The sequence below is a fragment of the Hippocampus zosterae genome, chromosome 14 (genome assembly GCF_025434085.1).
Source record: "Hippocampus zosterae strain Florida chromosome 14, ASM2543408v3, whole genome shotgun sequence".
In the NCBI taxonomy this organism is placed as follows: domain Eukaryota; kingdom Metazoa; phylum Chordata; class Actinopteri; order Syngnathiformes; family Syngnathidae; genus Hippocampus; species Hippocampus zosterae.
In genome coordinates this window covers 491235-512615 of record NC_067464.1, presented here as the reverse complement: position 1 = coordinate 512615, position 21381 = coordinate 491235, and the positions used below count along the sequence as shown (strand labels likewise).

Genomic DNA, 21381 nt, shown 5'->3' with positions numbered 1-21381 from the left:
AGCGACGCCCCGCCCAAGAACAATTTCAACATCGTTTGTCGACGACAGTATTTGTATTCATCATGACAACATTCAATCAGACCCAAAATGCACAAAACAATTTCATGAACAATCTCAATGTTGGTGTCAAGAAAATAAATGCAAAGCAGGATTTAATTCTCTTTCAAATGCAACGAGGTTTTTTTTGTTTTTGTTTCACCCCTTCAAATAAAAAGTATAGATTTTGAAAATGACTACAGTAATCCCTCGTTTATCGATGGGGACCCAAACCACCCGCGATAAACGAAAATCCGCGAAGTAGCGTCCAATTAACATAAACGGGTAAATCTTAAGTCCGCAAACGGGCCGCGAGACTGTACTCCATGTACAGGTATATGTAAAAAAATTGTTTGAAAAAAATCCGCGATGCACTGAATCCGCGATAAACGTATTTCAACCTATTTTTTTCATTATTTCAACACGTGCGTTTTAAAAACATACGAAAAAATAATGTTTCATTTGTACATAGATGAATTAATTTTTGGCCATAATTTATTGGAACACGTTTCAATATTATTAGGATTGTGATTCAAATAAACTAATAATGATTACACCCGTGACGATTGATTTGGACTAATCATGAAGTGTTTTCGCCATTCAGCGCTTGATTTGCTGTCCGTCATTACGTTGACGTGTCGCAAAGAAGGCGCCACGTCAAACCACCCAAACAAACTGATCGATGACGCCATCCCCACCGTATGACTTTACCACCCCCCCCCCCCCCCACACTGATTTCAGACGCGCACCTGCTCGAGGGAGTGTGCGCTCGCTGAAGAATGACAACTGGACGCTGCCACCTGGTGGCCAATTAGGGGAACTGCGCGCATATGACAGCGACCTTCATTGCCCAGCGGACCTCAGGGCACGTGCACTCGGCTGCCACCAGGGGGAGCCCTCTTGCTGGCTTTTCTGCTAAGCAGGAGTCTGCTGTGTACGTGTACGTCAAAGTAAGTGTCTCTTCCTGCATGTGAATTTGTGCGTGTGAGTGTGTGTCACAAAAAAAAAGCAACAATCACCGTGATGTCATCAATAAGTGTGTTCGCTTATTACGATTGTTATCCATCAATGATCGGTAACCGTGATGTCATTGGTGAGAACGAATGACTTCACCAGCACCTCAGTTGTGTCTTTGTTCAGGCTCCTTTTGCTTCTTGCCGCGCCTCCGCAGGCACCACCAAATCATCAACCCGACGACGAGGGCGAGAACCACCAGAGCTATCGCCGCCCCCACCAGGACCGGCACCGGCACCCCCGTCAAGGGCCCGTGGGCGTCGCTGTCAGCGGGCTCGCACAGCGTCCCGTTCTGGGCGCACACGCACGTGTAGGAGCCCGCCGTGTTGACGCACTCGTGGCGGCATCCGTGCGGCCCCGAGCACTCGTCCACGTCCGCACAGTCCCCCAGGATGTCCTTGCGGTAGCCGGGTCCGCACGGGGTGCAAACGGTGCTCAGGTTGGCGGGGGCGCCGCCCGCTAGGCGCCACACTCCGTCCCGGCCCCAGCAGTGCAGATCCAGACGGACTTTGGACCAGCAGTCCACTTGGATCCTGCTGCTGTTGTCAGGGTCCAGACTGAGGAAACGAGCTCCGGGGACCGCGGGGTGGGGGCACGAGCCAGATCCTGATTCTGCACCGGCATCGTGGCCCGGCTCATCGGGTCTTCTTCCGGGTTCCTTTGGTTCAGGTCCGGCGGTTTCAGGATGAGCAGGTCCAACAAGACCTGGTCCGACAGGTCCAGGTTTTGGCGTCTGCGGTCTTTCTGACAGTTCAGGTGTAGCAGATTCGGGTCCAACACTTTCTCGTCCAGCAGGTCCAGGTGTCGGTGGCTCTGGTATTTCTGGCTTTTGCTCAGAGTCAGGTCCCTCCGATTCAGGGCTGGTCATTTCTGGCCCGGTTGTTGTGGGTCCAGCAGATTCAGGTCTTGTAGATTCTGGTTGAGCTGATTCTGGTCCAGCAGGTTGAGGCGTAGCAAGCTCAGGACTAGCAAGTTGGGGTCCGTCGAGTCCCCCGTCGTCTGACTCCAGGTTGCATATGAAGCGGTTCTTGGTCTTGCAGCTGAGCGGCACCAGCCCCCATCTGGTGCCGGCGGAGCCATCCCACCGGGCGACGAGTCCCGCACAGAGAACCGACGTGCAGGTCTGTTCCGGCTCGTGAGCCCAGCGGGTCTCGCTTGCGTCCTCGCCCCCCTGGGTCCATTTGAAGCCTCTGAGGGGCAGCGAGGGGACCACGCACTGGTTCTTGGCCTTCTTCAGCCCCACCCAGAAGGTGGGCGAAATGGCGGGCGAGCCGGCGGACGGCGACTGGGCAATCGCGGCGAGGACTCGGGCGAACTCCCGGGGTCTGGCGAAGGAGGCCAGTCCGTAGGGGAGGCACACCTCCTGCGCTTGCTCAAAGGGGAGCGGCGAGGGATGCAGCGCGTAGCGCCGGCGCCAGTCCAGGGCGGCGGACGCCGTCGTCAAGGTGAGTGCCAAAACCAACGGCTGAAGAAAGACGGAGCGCGGTGGCGGCAACATGGCTGACTCCTCCTACCAGACCGAAGAGGGAGAAACAAGTCGGCTCAGATCGGAGGGCTTGGGCGACGCGTGCGCTCGCGCGAATGTACAACTGCGCATGCTAAATGGCAATTCATTGCTAACTTGTTAGCACGCGGTGGCAAATCCTCGCCACTTTTTGCCACTCGGGATGCCATCTTGTTGGCGTGTTGGCACTTGATCTTCTCTTTCGAAATGCTCAAAGGAACACACACTCGCAAAGGCGTCCCTGACGTACAAACGCAAATTGGCATGAAGCGCCCCTGACGTCATCCCGTTTGCAATTTGACCACAAGAGCCCAGTTCAGCAGCCGTTAAACACAGTTTGACACCGGAACAGATGATTTTCAAAACAAGACAAAATTCTTACCTTGAAATTTCTTTTCCTTTCTTGTGCGGCTCCGAACTTGTCTCGTGCCGACTGGCAACCTCACCCTCAGCGCCAATCCCCTCCACATACACACACACACACACATAGGCCGGACCCCCCAAACACCAGCCCGCCTATTTCCTGCTGGGACAGGAAGTGTGCGGTGTCTTGATACGAGTAGCCGCCTTCCTCAAATCCTGGTTTTCTTTCTTCGGGGGCTACGTCGAGTTAGCCTGGCGGCCACGCTTTCATCGCTTTCATTTGGGTTTCCTCCATGCGGATGGCAGGCCAATTAAATCACAAACACACACACACGGTGACAAACGCAGAGCAACAGGAAGGAGGCAGCTCATCTTGCTCTGGTCTAATCGATCTTAATGACTTGAAGGAAATAGTTGAGTCTCCGACAGGAAGTGTGCTGGTGCGCGTGCGGGTACGCGATTCACCGACATTCTTCGCGCTCGTCCAATTGTTGTCGTGGCAACGCGGTTGCTTCCTGTTTCCCCGAGGATAAAAGAATGACAGGAAGGCCGAGGTCACTTTTTCATGTTGTCATAGCAACGTGGCGGATTCGATTTCGGCAGTTTCATTTTCCCGTGGTTGCCTTGCTGAATCTTGGGCGAGTATCTACTTTAGCCACTCGCGGCGCCAAGTTTGTCAAAGTGCAGTCGATCCGTAATTCTATTAGAGATGAAAGTGGTCTTTTCTGGAAAGTTTTTTTTTCTCGAAATCTCCAAGATATGGCGCCTGACTATACATGGTCGTCTTTATTTGTCGAAAAATGCCTGACTTTAACCCCCAAAAAACGACCATGTATAGTAAGGCATTTTTAGCCGAAAAAAAACGACCATGTATAGTAAGGCGTTTTTGACCCGAAAAAACGACCATGTATAGTAAGGCGTTTTTAGCCCCCCAAAAAACGACCATGTATAGTAAGGCGTTTTTGACCCGAAAAAACGACCATGTATAGTAAGGCGTTTTTGACCCGAAAAAAACGACCATGTATAGTAAGGCGTTTTTGACCCGAAATAAACGACCATGTATAGTAAGGCGTTTTTGACCCGAAAAAACGACCATGTATAGTAAGGCGTTTTTAGCCGAAAAAAACGACCATGTATAGTAAGGCGTTTTTAGCCCCCCCAAAAACGACCATGTATAGTAAGGCGTTTTTAGCCAAATAAAACGACCATGTACAGTAAGGCGTTTTTAGCCGAAAAAAACCCCACCATGTATAGTAAGGCGTTTTGAGCCGAAAAAAACGACCATGTATAGTAAGGCGTTTTTGACCCGAAAAAACGACCATGTATAGTAAGGCGTTTTTAGCCGAAAAAAACGACCATGTATAGTAAGGCGTTTTTAGCCCCCCCAAAAACGACCATGTATAGTAAGGCGTTTTTAGCCAAATAAAACGACCATGTACAGTAAGGCGTTTTTAGCCGAAAAAAACCCCACCATGTATAGTAAGGCGTTTTGAGCCGAAAAAAACGACCATGTATAGTAAGGCGTTTTTGACCCGAAAAAACGACCATGTAGTAAGGCGTTTTGAGCCGAAAAAAACGACCATGTATAGTAAGGCGTTTTGAGCCAAAAAAAACGACCATGTATAGTAAGGCGTTTTTGACCTGAAAAAAAACGATCATGTATAGTAAGGCGTTTTTAGCCGAAAAAACCCCCACCATGTATAGTAAGGCGTTTTGAGCCGAAAAAAACGACCATGTATAGTAAGGCATTTTTGACCCGAAAAAACGACCATGTATAGTAAGGCGTTTTTGACCTGAAAAAAAACGACCATGTATAGTAAGGCGTTTTTGACCCGAAAAAACGACCATGTATAGTAAGGCGTTTTTAGCCCCCCAAAAAACGACCATGTATAGTAAGGCTTTTTTAGCCCAAAAAAACGACCATGTATAGTAAGGCGTTTTTGACCTGAAAAAAAACGACCATGTATAGTAAGGCGTTTTTAGCCGAAAAAAAACGACCATGTATAGTAAGGCGTTTTTAGCCCCCCAAAAAACGACCATGTATAGTAAGGCGTTTTTAGCCAAATAAAACGACCATTTATAGTAAGGCGTTTTTAGCCGAAAAAAACCCCACCATGTATAGTAAGGCGTTTTGAGCCCAAAAAAACGACCATGTATAGTAAGGCGTTTTTGACCCGAAAAAACGACCATGTATAGTAAGGCATTTTTAGCCGAAAAAAACGACCATGTATAGTAAGGCGTTTTTGACCTGAAAAAAACCGATCATGTATAGTAAGGCGTTTTGAGCCCAAAAAAACGACCATGTATAGTAAGGCGTTTTTAGCCAAAAAAAACGACCATGTATAGTAAGGCGTTTTTAGCCGAAAAAAACCCACCATGTATAGTAAGGCGTTTTGAGCCGAAAAAAACGACCATGTATAGTAAGGCGTTTTTGACCCGAAAAAATGACCATGTATAGTAAGGCATTTTTAGCCGAAAAAAAACGACCATGTATAGTAAGGCGTTTTTGACCTGAAAAAAAACGATCATGTATAGTAAGGCGTTTTGAGCCGAAAAAAACGACCATGTATAGTAAGGCGTTTTTAGCCGAAAAAAACCCACCATGTATAGTAAGGCGTTTTGAGCCGAAAAAAACGACCATGTATAGTAAGGCGTTTTTAGCCCAAAAAAACGACCATGTATAGTAAGGCGTTTTGAGCCGAAAAAAACGACCATGTATAGTAAGGCGTTTTTTTCGGCTCAAAACGCCTTACTATACATGGTCGTTTTTTGGGGGGCTAAAAACGCCTTACTATACATGGTCGTTTTTTCGGGTCAAAAACGCCTTACTATACATGGTCGTTTTTTTGGGCTAAAAACGCCTTACTATACATGGTCGTTTTTTTTGGCTAAAAAAGCCTTACTATACATGGTCGTTTTTTGGGGGGCTAAAAACGCCTTACTATACATGGTCGTTTTTTCGGGTCAAAAACGCCTTACTATACATGGTCGTTTTTTTGGGCTAAAAACGCCTTACTATACATGGTCGTTTTTTTTCGGCTAAAAACGCCTTACAATACATGGTCGTTTTTTTCGGCTCCAAACGCCTTACTATACATGGTCGTTTTTTGGGGGGCTAAAAACGCCTTACTGTACATGGTCGTTTTTTTGGGCTAAAAACGCCTTACTATACATGGTCGTTTTTTTTCCGGCTAAAAACGCCTTACTATACATGGTCGTTTTTTTGGGCTAAAAACGCCTTACTATACATGGTCGTTTTTTTTGGCTAAAAAAGCCTTACTATACATGGTCGTTTTTTGGGGGGCTAAAAACGCCTTACTATACATGGTCGTTTTTTCGGGTCAAAAACGCCTTACTATACATGGTCGTTTTTTTTCAGGTCAAAAACGCCTTACTATACATGGTCGTTTTTTCGGGTCAAAAACGCCTTACTATACATGGTCGTTTTTTTGGGCTAAAAACGCCTTACTATACATGGTCGTTTTTTTTCGGCTAAAAACGCCTTACAATACATGGTCGTTTTTTTCGGCTCCAAACGCCTTACTATACATGGTCGTTTTTTGGGGGGCTAAAAACGCCTTACTGTACATGGTCGTTTTTTTGGGCTAAAAACGCCTTACTATACATGGTCGTTTTTTTTCAGGTCAAAAACGCCTTACTATACATGGTCGTTTTTTTGGGCTAAAAACGCCTTACTATACATGGTCGTTTTTTTTGGCTAAAAAAGCCTTACTATACATGGTCGTTTTTTCGGGTCAAAAACGCCTTACTATACATGGTCGTTTTTTTGGGCTAAAAACGCCTTACTATACATGGTCGTTTTTTTTCGGCTAAAAACGCCTTACAATACATGGTCGTTTTTTTCGGCTCCAAACGCCTTACTATACATGGTCGTTTTTTGGGGGGCTAAAAACGCCTTACTGTACATGGTCGTTTTTTTGGGCTAAAAACGCCTTACTATACATGGTCGTTTTTTTTCCGGCTAAAAACGCCTTACTATACATGGTCGTTTTTTTGGGCTAAAAACGCCTTACTATACATGGTCGTTTTTTTTGGCTAAAAAAGCCTTACTATACATGGTCGTTTTTTGGGGGGCTAAAAACGCCTTACTATACATGGTCGTTTTTTCGGGTCAAAAACGCCTTACTATACATGGTCGTTTTTTCGGGTCAAAAATGCCTTACTATACATGGTCGTTTTTTTTCGGCTCAAAACGCCTTACTATACATGGTCGTTTTTTTTCAGGTCAAAAACGCCTTACTATACATGGTCGTTTTTTCGGGTCAAAAACGCCTTACTATACATGGTCGTTTTTTTCGGCTAAAAATGCCTTACTATACATGGTCGTTTTTTTTGGCTAAAAAAGCCTTACTATACATGGTCGTTTTTTGGGGGGCTAAAAACGCCTTACTATACATGGTCGTTTTTTTCGGCTCCAAACGCCTTACTATACATGGTCGTTTTTTGGGGGGCTAAAAACGCCTTACTGTACATGGTCGTTTTTTTGGGCTAAAAACGCCTTACTATACATGGTCGTTTTTTTTCCGGCTAAAAACGCCTTACTATACATGGTCGTTTTTTTCGGCTCAAAACGCCTTACTATACATGGTCGTTTTTTGGGGGGCTAAAAACGCCTTACTATACATGGTCGTTTTTTTCGGCTCAAAACGCCTTACAATACATGGTCGTTTTTTTCGGCTCAAAACGCCTTACTATACATGGTCGTTTTTTGGGGGGCTAAAAACGCCTTACTGTACATGGTCGTTTTTTTGGGCTAAAAACGCCTTACTATACATGGTCGTTTTTTTTCCGGCTAAAAACGCCTTACTATACATGGTCGTTTTTTTCGGCTCAAAACGCCTTACTATACATGGTCGTTTTTCGGGGGGCTAAAAACGCCTTACTATACATGGTCGTTTTTTTCGGCTCAAAACGCCTTACTATACATGGTCGTTTTTTGGGCGGCTAAAAACGCCTTACTATACATGGTCGTTTTTTTGGGCTAAAAACGCCTTACTATACATGGTCGTTTTTTTCGGCTAAAAACGCCTTACTATACATGGTCGTTTTTTGGGCGGCTAAAAACGCCTTACTATACATGGTCGTTTTTTTGGGCTAAAAACGCCTTACTATACATGGTCATTTTTTGGGCTCAAAATGCCTTACTATACATGGTCGTTTTTTCTCAGGTCAAAAACGCCTTACTATACACCAGAGGTGTATAAACATACAGCCGGAACCGGCCCACAAGGAGGTTTGATGAGGTCCGCAGGATCATTTAAAAGTGAAAAAATGCACTAAAGACACGGAATGAATATTTTTTAATAGGGTGAGATTTGTGGAATATCCGCTAGGGGGAGACACTGTTTTGATCAGAGAAGAAGAGAACAGCAGCCTCAGTCTGTCACTGAGACAGACCCAACACAACAAGCCGCATTTCATTTTTCGGAGCTGAAGCAAGATTGTTCTCGGGTCCTCCGTGCCACAAGAGGGAGTCACCTGCTCACCGCCAGAGTCGACCTACGAGCACAGACCTGTGAATCCGTTTCCCTTTTTCTCCAAATAGGAGGGAAATAAAAGCTTAATTTGGGCCCGTGAAGCCATGAAAGTTTGCCAAGATTGATCAGGACCCAAGAAGGTTGCAAAACGTTTATTCGAACAAAGAGAGTGGCCACAGGTCGGGGGGGCTACAAACATTTGATCCCGCGTCAATCAAACGAGAAGATGTTGCGAGGCGTCAGCGTTTCAGGCAGCAGGCGCAATACAACGAGGACACGCTAGGCGGCGCTGGACACGGCCAGCTTCTTCAGGTGGTCCATGAAGACCTGCAGGCTGACGTCATCCGTCAGGATGGGCGCGCCCGACTCCTGCCGGCAAAACGCACGTTCGTCCATCAATCAATCGCTCAACGGATCGACAAACGACGCGAGGTCGACTGGCTCACCTGTCCCCAAGCGTACATGTTGTTGTGCGTCTGCGAGGGGTTGACTTTGGACAGCAGAAAGCGAGCCTGACGAACATGATGGAGCAAGCAAATACATGGAAAGCAATTCGGGGCGTAAGTCAAGGTAGCACCGAAGGCTCTTTTCAAAGTTTGCCGCCCGCCCGCCTTACCTGGCTGCCGCCGTGCTCCGTGTCGATGTATCGGGGCATGGGGAAGCGCGAGTGCAGCAGCTCCTGGGCGTCGTCCACCGGAGCCTGAAGAAGGTGCCGGAAGTTCTCGTACTCGGCCATCTCCTGGTAGCCTGCTTTCCTCCACTGGGACACCGTCTTGACACGCGCGACACCCCCCCCAAAAAAAAAATATAGAAAGAAGTCGCGCTTGGAAGCGTGCTCGGCGCGTGTCTTGAGTGTGCGTACCTCTCCGTGGTAGATGAGGATTTGGAAGAAAGTGTCCATGAGCAGGATGCGATCTGGAAGAATGCTGCTGCTGTCCAACAACACCGGCTGCACCCCCACCCCCCCCCCCAAAAAAAATCACATCAGTTAAAGGAAAGGGGGTGGGGTGGAGGTGTGTATCAGTTCGCCCCCACAAAAAAATCGGGTCGATCGGCCGACACGACGGCGGTGTAGGACACCGACCTCGGGCGGTCCCTGGAAGGAGTACGCGTAGAGGACGGGCTGGATCATGATCAGCGCCTGCGTCAGCTCATGCCGGTTGAACTGGTGACGGTAGTACGAGCTCTCGTCCGGACTGTTGTTGAACACCTGCAGGAAGGGCGAGCGCCGCAGGTGGAACATAAACTGAAAGAGAGAGAGGGAGAGAGAGGAGCGCGCGGTCAGTCGGGGGCGGCGGGCCGGGGGGGCCGCGTCGCGTCTCACCTGAGGGTACAGCGAGAACGTCTCGGAGAACCTGAAGGAGTTGGGATCGTCTTTGTGGTAATCGCCAAACTTCTGACACTGGTGGGAAATGCAAAATGATTGCCTTTGGGGGGGGGGGGCTTTGGGCACTTACGTAGACACCAAAATGGAGTTTTCAGTCTAGAGTTTAAATCAATTAAATAACAACTCCCACTTGAAGTATTAAGCAAAGAACTCTGCGAGCTCAACGCTAAAGCGCCACAAAAAAGGCACGTAAGAATGCTACAAGCAACAGATACTTGAACACAAGTAGCGCAGCAACTCCTGTCGACATACAATTAGAGACTCATCGGTCTGCCTTTCAGAGCCACGAGCAGTTATTAGCTTCTTTTATTATTTGGCAATGGAGATTTATTTGCCGTAAAAAAAACTTCATTGTATACTGCCTCCTGCTGGCCAACATGAGTAGAATCAATGAAAGGTGGCTGCGCAAAAAAGTGCTCTTTTAAAAATAAAAAAAAAACATAATAAAAATAAGACAAGCTTGGTGATGGAATTGATCCAAATTGTACTTTTTGTGTACGTGTTCGATTGCAGTTTTTGGATGTGCGAAGCTGGCGCCGGGGCGACGGGCGAGCACTGACCAGTCTGATGAGCTGCCTGTCCAACCACCTGAGCACGTCGGGCCCCTCCTCCGTCTCGGCGCGCTGCACCGCCAGCCGGGCCATCAAGATGGCCGCCGCCTCCTGATCGAAGGATGCGGCGATGCTTTGGATCTGCGTCTGCGCGTCCGCCCAGCTGCCGCGCAAAAGGGGGGGCGTGCGACAAAAACATGAATCGAGAATGAAATAAAAATATGCGGTCGGGTGCGTGCGTGCGTCTTACTTCCTGGCAATGGTGGTGACGCGTATGCGTCTCTGGCCCGACGCGTGCTGGTACTGCGTGACAAACTGCAGAGCCCCACGGCCGCCTTGAGGGATGGGGGCGTTGTGCTAACGCGCGCACACACACACACACACACACACACATATTAGCAAATGGCTAATGGTGAAAAAATGGCCTCCGAGACGAGTTGTCCTATAAGGGGCTGGGGGCGGGGCTCCGGGCACATACCTGATTGACCACCTCAAAGTAGAGCGCCAGCGTGGTGCCGGGGTCCAAACCGCACATCTTCCACTGGCACGTCCCGCCGCTGCCGATCTCCTGCCGCGGACGTCCGCAAATACGTCGTCAGTGTCGGAAAAGGCGTCGTGGTCGGCGAGCGGACGCGGGCGTACATTTTCGGAGACGCAGGGTCCTTTGGCGTTGAGCGACACGCAGGGCCCGATGGCTCCCGACACCTTCAGCTCCCTGGAGGTCTGAAAGGGAAAGCGCATTGCTCGCCCTCTTTCCAAGCTCCTCCCCCATTGCTCGCTTGGACCACCTTAAAAGGTGATGGTGGGTGGGGTGGGGGAGGGGCATACCATACCTTGACTTCCAGCGTGGCGGCGAAGGCCATCTTGAAGGAGCCTTGAATATCTTTGGAGAAAACTCTCTGGAAGGTTTGCTTGAACAGCGACGTGTTGAACGAGTCGGCCATCACCATGTAGCCGCTGCGAGCGCCCACGCGCAGAAAAGACAAAAAAACACGACACACACACGGCGGCGCACAAATGGCACCTTAACAATCTTTTGGTGCGTTATTGTTCATAAGGAATATTTAGTGATGCCAAGCCACCCATCGTGTTGACAATTTGGCCAGCGTTTACGTTTTCATGCGAGTTGTGTCTGCGCTCCTTGCCTTGTGAACTGTTGGCTAAGCCCCGCCCCCCGAGGCTAAGCCCCGCCCCCGTCCATTTTGAACACCAACCTGCCAAGTGACTGCGCATCCTTGTGATTTTACGTTTGCAAAGTGCTTTGTGGCGGCCGGTTGTGAAATGCGCCGTGGCAACAGACATTGAGGGTAAATCATGATGACACCCCCCCCCCCCCAGCCCCCCACAACGGTACGTCATGCGTGTGGGTGTGCGTGCCTACCCCGTATTGCTGGCACAGCACTTCATCTCCAGGAGTCCGGTCTGGTCCAGCGCACAGGCGTAGATGTCTATCACGTGACCGCTGGCGGACGCCCGGCTCGCCAGCGCCTCGTAATGCTAGCGCCCACAAACACGCGGGTTAGCCGCGTGGCGCGCGGACGAAGACGCGGACCCGCCCCCCCCTGCACTCACCTTGGCGGCCTTCTTCATGAACTTGGCGTTGTCCTTTTCGATGTCGTGCCAAGACCTGATGGGGATCTTGAGCTCGTCTCCCACCACCATGCCGGGACCTTGCGTGGCCGGACCCCCGATGAAGGTCATGATGCGCGCGCCCGTGTTGGGGAAGGTGCACTGACATGACAATAGCCCACAAACAGCGGGTCAACTGCAGCATCAAGCCCCTCAACTCATTTCGCCATACGCCCTCGCCACCGGACGGTGGCCGAGCAGCACTACTTTTATCTAAATGGGCTCAATTCGACACAGTTGCCAGACAGTAAATGTCATCGGATGAGTGCTCGGCGCTACTTTGGTGCCGAGGGAGCTCCTCAATTCACCGACGTGCCGGCGACAACTGTGGCAAGGAGCCACGGTGAGATCGGGGCCTCCAGGACGCGGCGCTCACCTCCAGCAGGCCGACGGCGATGGACATGGCCACGCCCAGGGAGCGCAGGGGCCTCTTACCCTGGACCACGGGCCAGGAGTCGCGCTGCAGCTCCCCCAGCAGGTCAGTCAGGTTCATGTCCACCTTCTGGACAGGCTGCAGGAACCTGCAAGCGCAATCGGAGCCCTTCAGTGGTCGGCGTTCCCGCGCGGCCGCCGGCGTACCGTGAGGACGGGGGGAGGGGGGCACCTGTTGTACTGCGGCTGTTGGGGGGGCTGAGATCCTCGTCCTTGGGAGGCGGCCGCCGGTTTGGCCAGACCCAGCATCTCCTGCACATTACACATCTGGTTATCGCCAAGTATTAGCATCATCAAGTTAGCAGCAGCCGGTTAGCATCGTCCTTTGGCATCAACAAGGATTAGTGTGGTTAGCATAAATAATTAGCATCAATGGTTAGCATCGCCTGTGATTAGCACCATCAAGGTGTGATCAACGATTAGCAGAAACAAGTTAGCAAAGCGCCAACGTTGAGAATTCGGCAAAGACACTGACAGCAACGCACGCGCTTTGTCGTCGTTTTGTCCAAATTTGTCAAATGACGTTAGACGGGGCTCGAAACTAACTTTTTGAGTGGGCCCACTAGCAACGAGCGCCTTTTTCAGCACGAGCGTATTTGCCGACGCGCCGTCGTCTCACGCGGCAGACCGTTCTTTGGCGTGGACAATCGCAAAGGCCGACCGGCACCGCGTTAGCATCATCCCATTAGCATCGGTAATTAGCAACGTCTCTTGATGGCCGAGGGGCGGCGGGTGAGCAGACCTGCAGCTGCTTGGCGCTGAGGTCTTTGGTCCCTTTGAAGACGTAACTCTTGGAGATGCCCTCGCAGCCCAGCTCGTGAACGTGGACGATGCGGCCGAAGGTGATGAGACCCACCAGAGCGGTGGGCGGAAGCAGCGACAAGGACATCTGCAGCGACTCCTTCAGCGCCTGCAGGTCCTCCTCCTCCATGCACGTGTCCACCACGTACAGGAAGACCAGCGGCATCTGCGGCCCGCGCTGGCGGCCACACACAAAATGGCTGACTTTCTCCGTGAGTTCAAGGCCTTCGCTTCAATCGCAATCATCTTTTCGTCCTCATATGACGTGAATCTTGAGCAGATAGTCGAGGCTCTTCACAGCTTCTTGGCGGGGCTCACCTGGACCACGTACTCGATGGTGGAGAACTGAGGCAGCAGCTCGGCGGGCTGGTTCACCTCCGAGATTCCCGAATAGGACGGCGGGAACTGAGAGGAGCGGCGAAAGTAAGGGGGGTGAGGCCCAAACGCGGGACCCGGCGGGCCGCCACGGGCGCAAGTGGAAACGCTACCTGGTTCCTCTGGTAGCAGAAGTTGCAAGCCCACAGCTTGGCCCGGTAGTCCACTTGGCTGCAAGACAAGGACGGCACAGAACAGCGCTGACGGGAACGCTTGGGTCGGCATTTTCCTAAAATTCTCGAAAAGTCTCGACCCGTGAAGGCGGGCGTACCAGAGCGGGTTGAGCACGGCGCGGCAGGTGGCGCGGCTGCAGAGCACGGGCTCGTACTGGATGGGCGGCAGGTCGGGTTGCTCCTTGAGTGGCGTGAAGAGGGCGGCGACGGGCACCACCATGCGCGTGGCTTCCAGACGGCTGGACGGCCACACGTTCCAGCTGAAGCGGACGCCGTCGCGCTCCTCGTTCTGGGCGATGTACTCGGGGAAGGTGGCCATGGCAAAACCCACTCAGTCACCGGATGAGTAACGCCTCGCTGGTGCTGTGGTCGCAGAAGACCCACGCGCTTCACATGTGAGCGCACATACACACACACTTATGCAAATACTTCTCACATTCACACACAAATCTAATATACCCCAAACTCAACCACACTTAGCCACACACACACACAAAAAAAACATTTTACACGCACAATTCTCAAACTAACACTCCATACACACTTACACGCTTTGAATATATAACCACACACACACACACACACATATACACGATAAAAGATGATTCAAAGAAAATATTCAAACTATTAGACTTCTCTCACTCACTCTCACACATACTCTCTCTCTCTCACACACACACACACGTCGAAATCAGGCGGTGAATAAAAACTAAAACGAAAGACAACACCACGACACTTACACAGACACGTCAATCGTGTGACGTCACGTCCACACTTTCATTCACGGTCCTTTGGCAAGGCAGGAAAGTGTCACGACAATGAGCATTCGGCGTTTATGTTGACGGCCTCTAAAACATTTTTGGCTGACACAAAAGTATTTGAAGTGCTCGCCGACTGGCATGATAAGTGAGTTAGCCGCCGCGCCGGTATGCTAGCCACTAGCTAACTAACCGGCTAGCTGCTGAAAATAAAAAGCTAGCGGAACATCAAAACCAGCCCAAGACAAAACGTCACTCACCACTTGGCTCGTTCACTCCGCAACGCGGTCGCTTTTCACGAGTTCACTCTTCAAGCGTTCACTTTGAACGCCGGAATCCTGCGACGGTCCACTCGGGTGGGCGTGAGGAACACTGGGTGCGCGCGTGCGCGTGAGCTTGACAACGAAGCAAAACAACATGGCGGAGGCGACGCCACGTCAAGACAAAGATTGCGCCGAAAGCAGCGAAGCAAGACTACTCACTCCAACAGCGATTCGGGAGCTCAGACTGCCCCCACCCCAAATTAATTTCGCGTCAACTAATTTCACGAAAACGTTCAAAAAAAACTTTAATGCTCTGGATGTTTTTGAAATGTATCACCCTAATTGTTTAAACGCCGCTCCTCTTACTTCACGGGACCGAGTGAGGCATCCACTCAGCAAAAAGATTCACGCCAGGTGGATTACTTGGGTATTGGCGACGTGACGTCATGAAGATTTTGGTTCTCTCCCCAACCTGATTTGACTATAAAATCGTAGTTCGCAAGGCTGTGGAAGGGTCAAGAAGAGTCATACAATAACGCAATTATGAATTACAGACAGAGAAACTGGCATTTGTCCTTGTGTAGTTGTTCAACTTTACAACAGCGACATACTCAAATGCAGGGGCGGAGCATGAACTGATGAATTAGCTTTGGCGCTAGGCCAAATTTGTATGCAGCATACAGTATACGCAACTTCGTGAGTGACGTTACTGGCAAAATGATGGCGCCCGAGTAGGCAGCCTTCGGCAAGTGCTCTTCAAGAGCCTTGCTTTTTTGTTCTTTTTTGTTCTTTTTTGCTGTTTTTGTCTTTTGTTTTGTCACATGTTGTTTGTTGTTTCATTGTGTGGACCTGATATGGACTGTTTTCAGCGCTTTTTGGCCACGACATTCGTCAAAGGAGCAGTATCTGTGCTTGGTGGTTGCGCCTTCTCGGCAGCACCCCTGTACCAGCACAGATTTTTGATTGGGAGGAATGTCGGCGCCATTGACTGTCGGTGCTGGATAGACCTGGGGCGCTTGTGTTTTTTGCGCCAGTAATGGGCAGCATTTTTCACAACCCCGATTTGTTCAGTGGCTATGTCAGCGCTGTTGGACAGTTGGCGTTGGTGCGGCTGGATGGATGGCCGCTGAAGTTGAGGATGAGGAGAGAGGAGCGTTGGCGAAGAGCGCCGATTCGTATTTGGAACCGTGAGTTGCCGCTTGGAATTGAAATGGATTTCCATGGGACAGGAGAAGTGAACCAATCAGCATGTATTGTAAAACATGACGCCCTGTAATGTTAAATGGCGTTTCTTATTTTCTTAAAGAAAAAAAATTCCAATCCAAAGAAGGCCACACAAACAAACAAGCCAATTTGAGAATGGGAACTTTCTATATTTCACCCGCACAACTTTCAACAAGGGATGACATCATTTAGCTCACATCACCTACGATTGCACATCGGATTAAAAATAGACCGGTAGAAATGTTGGTTGGCTGTTTGGTTGAATTCACCCAGCGTCTTCATCGGCATTCAACCCGCCCCAAAAAAAGAGAGAGAGGGGGAAAAGAAAGCGAGTTCCTCCCTCCAGGCCGCGGTGGCATCTGTGGCGCTCACATGTTGTTGAATCCCATCATGCCTTTCATGTTTCCTGCGGCCCCCTGCTGAAACTGCCGCATCATCGACTGCAGGCCTTGCATGCCTCCTGCAAATGCAAAACACGCCAACGGTCACGCCAACGTGTACGTCTCAGAGTAACCCGACTCCAATTTGACTCGGCGCGCGGGGCGGAGCGTTACCCATATGGTGAAGCACTCGCGGGTCCATCATCTTGGCCATCTGCTGATTGAGCTTGGCCATCTGCGAAGGGTTGACGTTCTTGGACATGTCTCCTCCTGAATGCGCACAAAGCAGAAGACGGGTCAGGAGGCCCGCCGCCTGCCACCCACCCGACCAGCAACGTGTCGCACCTTTGAAGAGGCCTTTGATGCCGCCCATCTTCTTGACCATCTGCGCAAACTTGGTGTACTGCGTCAGAAGTTCCTGGACGTCGCGCGTGGCCACGCCGGCCCCGCGGGCCACGCGCTGGATGCGGTTGGCCTGCTTGCTGAACAGCTTGGCGCCGTCCTTGCTGTCCAACTCTACGAACAGACGCAGTTTCGTAACTTGGTGATGATCTGAAAGTCGTTTTTGCCACAACTTTTCCTTATTGAAACATCCACGGCTATTTCTCTATGTTAGCTTGACAGACAGCTAGCTAGCTATCTCGCTAGCTAGCTAGACAGCAAGATAGAAGACTTCATATTTTGATCATCCGCAGCCAATTTGTCTCCGAACATCATCGCAACAGCCGAGCAAAGTGCCGGGACGCGTCACGCAATCTTTCAGCCCCACCCCCAACGCGTGGAGCGAGCACAAAGTTAGCAGCGGGTTCTCTACCTTGGTCGTTCATGCTGTCCATGATGGTCATGAGTTTCTTCAGCCTGGCCATGGATTCCTGCTCGTTTCCTTTACTCATGAAGTCCGTTCCGAAGCCTGGAATCATGCCCTAGGCACGCACGCGCCCATTTAGTCGCTGCTCAAAAATGAGGCCGGATGGGGGGCGGGGCTTACCATGATCTGTCCAAAGGGTCCCATCTTCATGATGTTCTGGAACTGTTCGTACATGTCTCTGAGCGTGAACTGGCCTGAAGGGCAGAAGGCGCGCGTCAAACGCCTCCGCCGATCGGGAGGAACCCGAAGGCGAGCCGCCGTCGCCGGAGAACCTCACCGTGTTTGAGCTTGTTGATCAGGTCCTCGTTGTCGTCCAGCTTGAGCTCGTTGACCCTGTCGATCAGGCCCTCGATGTCGCCCATGCCTGACGGGAAGAGGAAAGCGCTCAAGACGAGAGGCCGGCTTTCTTCCGGCGCGGCGGCGGCGGCGTACCGAGCAGCTTGCTGACAAACGGCTGCGTCTTGAAGGGCTCAAAGTCGTCGATGTGCTCGCCCGTGCCGATGAAGATGATGGGACTGCGGGTTGCCGCCACCCTGACGTGAAACAGGCGCCCGTCAATCAAAAAAGCTCAGAAAAGATGGCCGAGCCACTCCTTGTGGACGTGTCGGCGCCGCCATTGCGGCCACTCTGTTCACATCATATGAAAAAGTCCTCATTTGTTCGCTTTTTCCGCTTACGCGCTCAGAGCTCCGCCTCCTTTGGCGTGTCCGTCCAGTTTGGTGACGATGACCGAGGCCACGTCCACTTTGTCTTTGAAGGCTTTGGCCTGAGACTCGCAGGCCTGACCGATGGACGCGTCCATCACGTAGACGATGTTGTCCGGTTGCTACGGAGACAAACATCCCAGAGGATGACTGAAGCTCGGGGCGAGGGGGGGGGTTATGAGAAGCGGAGCGGCGCCTTCAGGTGCTCACCACGGCGTTGGAGACTTGCAACATCTCCTCGAAGAGCGAGTCTTCCTGTTTGTGGCGTCCGCTGGTGTCCACGATGATGATCTCAAAGTTCTCCCCTTTGAACTTATCCACGCCCTCCGCGGCGATCACCACCGGATCCATTTCTGTGTAACTGAAGGCAGAAAGGGATTTGTTCAACAACAATCCCTAAAACATTACCCGGAGAAAACCCACGCGGGCGTGGAGAACTTGCAAAGTCCACACAGGAAGGCCGGGGGCCCCAGATTCAAACCCTGGACCCCCTGCGCTGTGAGGCGGACGTGCCAACCGCTTGACCGCCGTCTCGCCCACTTCGGCACAGTCATGTCATTTTCAGCTCTTCCCAATGATTTGATTTCAGCTCAACGAAAACAAAGACGCCGGCGAGCTTCGAGCGGGCTAAACGTGGCAAACTCACCTGCCGTAGAAGGGGATTCGGGCCTTGGTGGCGTTCTGTTTGAGCTGATCAAAGGCGCCTGCGGACAGGAGAGATTTTCAGAATGGGCCGCACTTAAGTAGTCTGAGGGAGTCCGAATCAATTCAAGGACCCCAAAATTCAATTATTAAACACCAGGACCTGCCTCAAAATTAAAAAAAAAAAATTCCGGTGGTGCGCAAGGGCTTACCGGCTCGAAAGGTGTCGGCACATATGAGGCACGTCTTCCAGCCTTTTCTCTGGTAGTAATACGCCAGCTGCAAAACGGACACGGACATTCATGTCACAAGTCAGCGTTGGCGTCTTTTCTGTCGCAGGTGAGCGAGATGTGACCTTGGAGCACGTTGTGGTCTTGCCGCTGCCCTGCAGGCCGACAAACATGATGACGTTGTTCTTCCCTTTGGAGGGCGTCCACGCCTTCACGCCGGGGTCCACCAACTAAGACCGAACGACGACAAAAGCGGCACAATGCTTCTCCCCCATCCTCCATTAAAATTTTTTTTTTTTTTGCTTTGGTAGCACTCTGACCTTGACCAGCTCCTTGAAGACGGCGTGCTGGATCATCCTCCTCTTGTTCAGACCCGACGCCATCTCCTCCAGGTCGATGGCCGCCCTGCGGGGACAAGAACCAAAGATGTCAAACGGGAAGCTCGGGCATTCGGTAAAAATCCCGTTTGGCACACATCAGCGAGGAACCTGCTAAAATGTTTGCTTTTGGCTCACTTGACATTCTCTCGCAGCTGCTTGACCAGCTTGATGTTGACGTCGGCCTCCAGCAGGGCGGCGCACACCTCCTTCAACATGGAGTTGAGAACCTGGTGGGAGGAAACGCGCAAAAAAGCTGCCTTTTGAATTCTTTGCACGCACCCGACTCGCCGTTTGGGGGATTTTGCCCGAGTGGAGAAAATGTCGACTTGCGTTTTACCTCCTCATTGATGATGGTGGCGGTGCTGAGCGACCTCAGCGCCGAGGTGATCTTGCGGCCCAGATCGGCGAGCACCATGATGACGTGTGTCGCTGCGCGCACGCAGCCTCCGCTCTACACGCTTCCGCCTCTGCTCGGCGCATGCACGAAACAAAAACATCGGTGTGATAGGATACAGCCTCACTTAAAAAAAATGGGCTGAAAAGCAGACGCAAGTATTTGGTCCTTTACGCTTTCGATTATAGTTACTAGCTTATAGTTAGCGGTAAACTTGAAAATGGGTTTTTGGTTCGTGACAAAATGGATGAACAGTGTGAGACAAACTGTCACGGCGTGCAAAATTCGAGACGTTTAATAGAGTGTGCGCAGATCTTGCATAGTGTGATGGATTCGAGAGGATAACTTACGTATGGGTGGCGGGGGGGACGCTCGACTGAGCGGTTCAGCTGACAGGAAGAGGGCACCAACGCTTCCTGTACACTGGAAGGAAGGGGGGGTAAATGATTGGCATCTGCGTGTCACCATGGCAACAGTTCCCGTCCCATCCATTCATCTGTTCTCTATATCGGTCCTATTTATCGATTTAGACGAGGGAAGCTGAAGCCTCTTTCAGTATTGCTGACATTTGGCCGAGAGGCGGAGTCCACTACATCCTGGTCTGGACGGAACCAATCACAATTTGTATTTGCATCGGTTTATTACTGCTTGAGGACTCGACTTGAGTTCGTCGGAGACACGTCTCGCGATCGCGTTTCATCAATCTCACGCCATTGAGAGGGACATTTTTGACTCCAGTATAAGAAGGAATCAAACCCGCGCGCACTGCGCGACAGCCAATGTCGCAAGTGGCCAGACTTGTTTGGGAGCAATGAAATCGCTGCATCCAGCTGTTGAACTTCAATAAAATAAATGGTTCGTCGTATTTGCCGGACGAGTCTATCGTTTTCACACGTTGTAACAACAGACTGGATTATTGGCGACATTTTTCCGAAAACTTCCGGGCGCAGGCTGACAGACGCATAACGACAACAGCCAGCTAACCAATGCTAACTTTAGCAGTTAGCTCGCGTGTCGCGCGCTCGGCAGTCCAGGTCAACTCAACCCGAGTGACTAAATACGCACCAAAAGACAAGATAACGCCGAGAAGCCCTACTCGGAACTTCTCCACTCGGCGACTTTGTTTGTGGCTTCGTCACAGCCGCGAGTTCGGCTTGCTCGTCATCACTGTACTCACTCAGCCGGAAGTGACTTCTTCTTCTGCGTTCTTCGTTGGGCGCGCTAGCGTTCCTGTGTCGCCACCTACCGAATAACTCAAAGCAGCGACGCGCTCAGTGTGGCTAATTTTTCCAAACAAAATACATTTTTCACCCACCAAGCACATCATTTTAAATGAATTCCGATATAGTAAATCAGATTTACAAACATCTGTACGGTGGTGCGATTATTTTTCATAGACGCTCAACAAGCGAATTTTTAAAAATGTATTTCTTAGTGAATGAGGCCCCTGGTTCTTTTCAAACAGGTTTTCTATTATTCACATGGATGTCACCACGCTAGCATTGTGTCACATTGTTCCACAGGGGAAGATTGTCTTTAACATTAATCGCAGATGCTAGCTAACATGTTAACATGGATGCTAGCTAGCATATTAGCAGAGTATGTTAGCTTGTCACGTTGTTGTTTCCAGACGTTATCACTTATGTTAGCATGGGCCTTAGCACGTCAAGTTGTTTTCCGGGTAGAAGAAGCTAGCTTATTGGTCGGCCTCCAGGGGGAAAAGCAGGAATCCGCTAAAGACGCTAAAGCTCCGCGTGTCGTCGTATAGTCTGTAG

General features: G+C 50.7%; 3 protein-coding genes across 4 annotated transcripts; all 3 read right to left on the bottom strand.

Annotated features, from left to right (window-relative positions):
* Positions 1–1024: 1024 nt before the first annotated feature.
* clec14a (C-type lectin domain containing 14A) lies at positions 1025–3383 on the bottom strand. 2 transcript variants are annotated; one of them, XM_052085277.1, is made up of 3 exons: positions 2938–3383; positions 1816–2569; positions 1025–1743 (listed from the first exon to the last, which is right to left on the bottom strand). In XM_052085277.1, the coding sequence occupies exons 2-3, from the start codon at positions 2546–2548 to the stop codon at positions 1157–1159; spliced, it is 1320 nt and encodes a 439-aa protein (XP_051941237.1). In that variant the 5' UTR covers positions 2549–2569; positions 2938–3383; the 3' UTR covers positions 1025–1156. The 2 variants fall into 2 exon arrangements, with proteins under 2 accessions (XP_051941237.1, XP_051941236.1); XM_052085276.1 differs by having other exon boundaries at positions 1025–2569; positions 2938–3375.
* A 4838-nt stretch (positions 3384–8221) lies between these two features.
* Positions 8222–14948, bottom strand: sec23a (Sec23 homolog A, coat complex II component). Its single transcript, XM_052085275.1, has 20 exons — positions 14782–14948; positions 13862–14126; positions 13704–13761; positions 13534–13620; positions 13157–13393; positions 12587–12666; positions 12359–12503; positions 11926–12084; positions 11735–11850; positions 11187–11310; positions 10996–11076; positions 10832–10921; positions 10604–10710; positions 10363–10516; positions 9740–9817; positions 9500–9661; positions 9278–9364; positions 9032–9187; positions 8862–8927; positions 8222–8784 (listed from the first exon to the last, which is right to left on the bottom strand). The coding sequence occupies exons 2-20, from the start codon at positions 14080–14082 to the stop codon at positions 8695–8697; spliced, it is 2298 nt and encodes a 765-aa protein (XP_051941235.1). The 5' UTR covers positions 14083–14126; positions 14782–14948; the 3' UTR covers positions 8222–8694.
* A 1188-nt stretch (positions 14949–16136) lies between these two features.
* srp54 (signal recognition particle 54) lies at positions 16137–20824 on the bottom strand. The gene is made up of 17 exons (XM_052086103.1): positions 20672–20824; positions 19957–20029; positions 19550–19679; positions 19348–19439; positions 19153–19237; positions 18958–19062; positions 18815–18881; positions 18607–18664; positions 18171–18321; positions 17934–18082; positions 17689–17789; positions 17534–17620; positions 17377–17450; positions 17203–17311; positions 16734–16904; positions 16563–16658; positions 16137–16468 (listed from the first exon to the last, which is right to left on the bottom strand). Exons 3-17 carry the CDS (start codon positions 19625–19627, stop codon positions 16377–16379), a joined length of 1515 nt encoding a protein of 504 aa, XP_051942063.1. The 5' UTR covers positions 19628–19679; positions 19957–20029; positions 20672–20824; the 3' UTR covers positions 16137–16376.
* Positions 20825–21381: the final 557 nt, after the last annotated feature.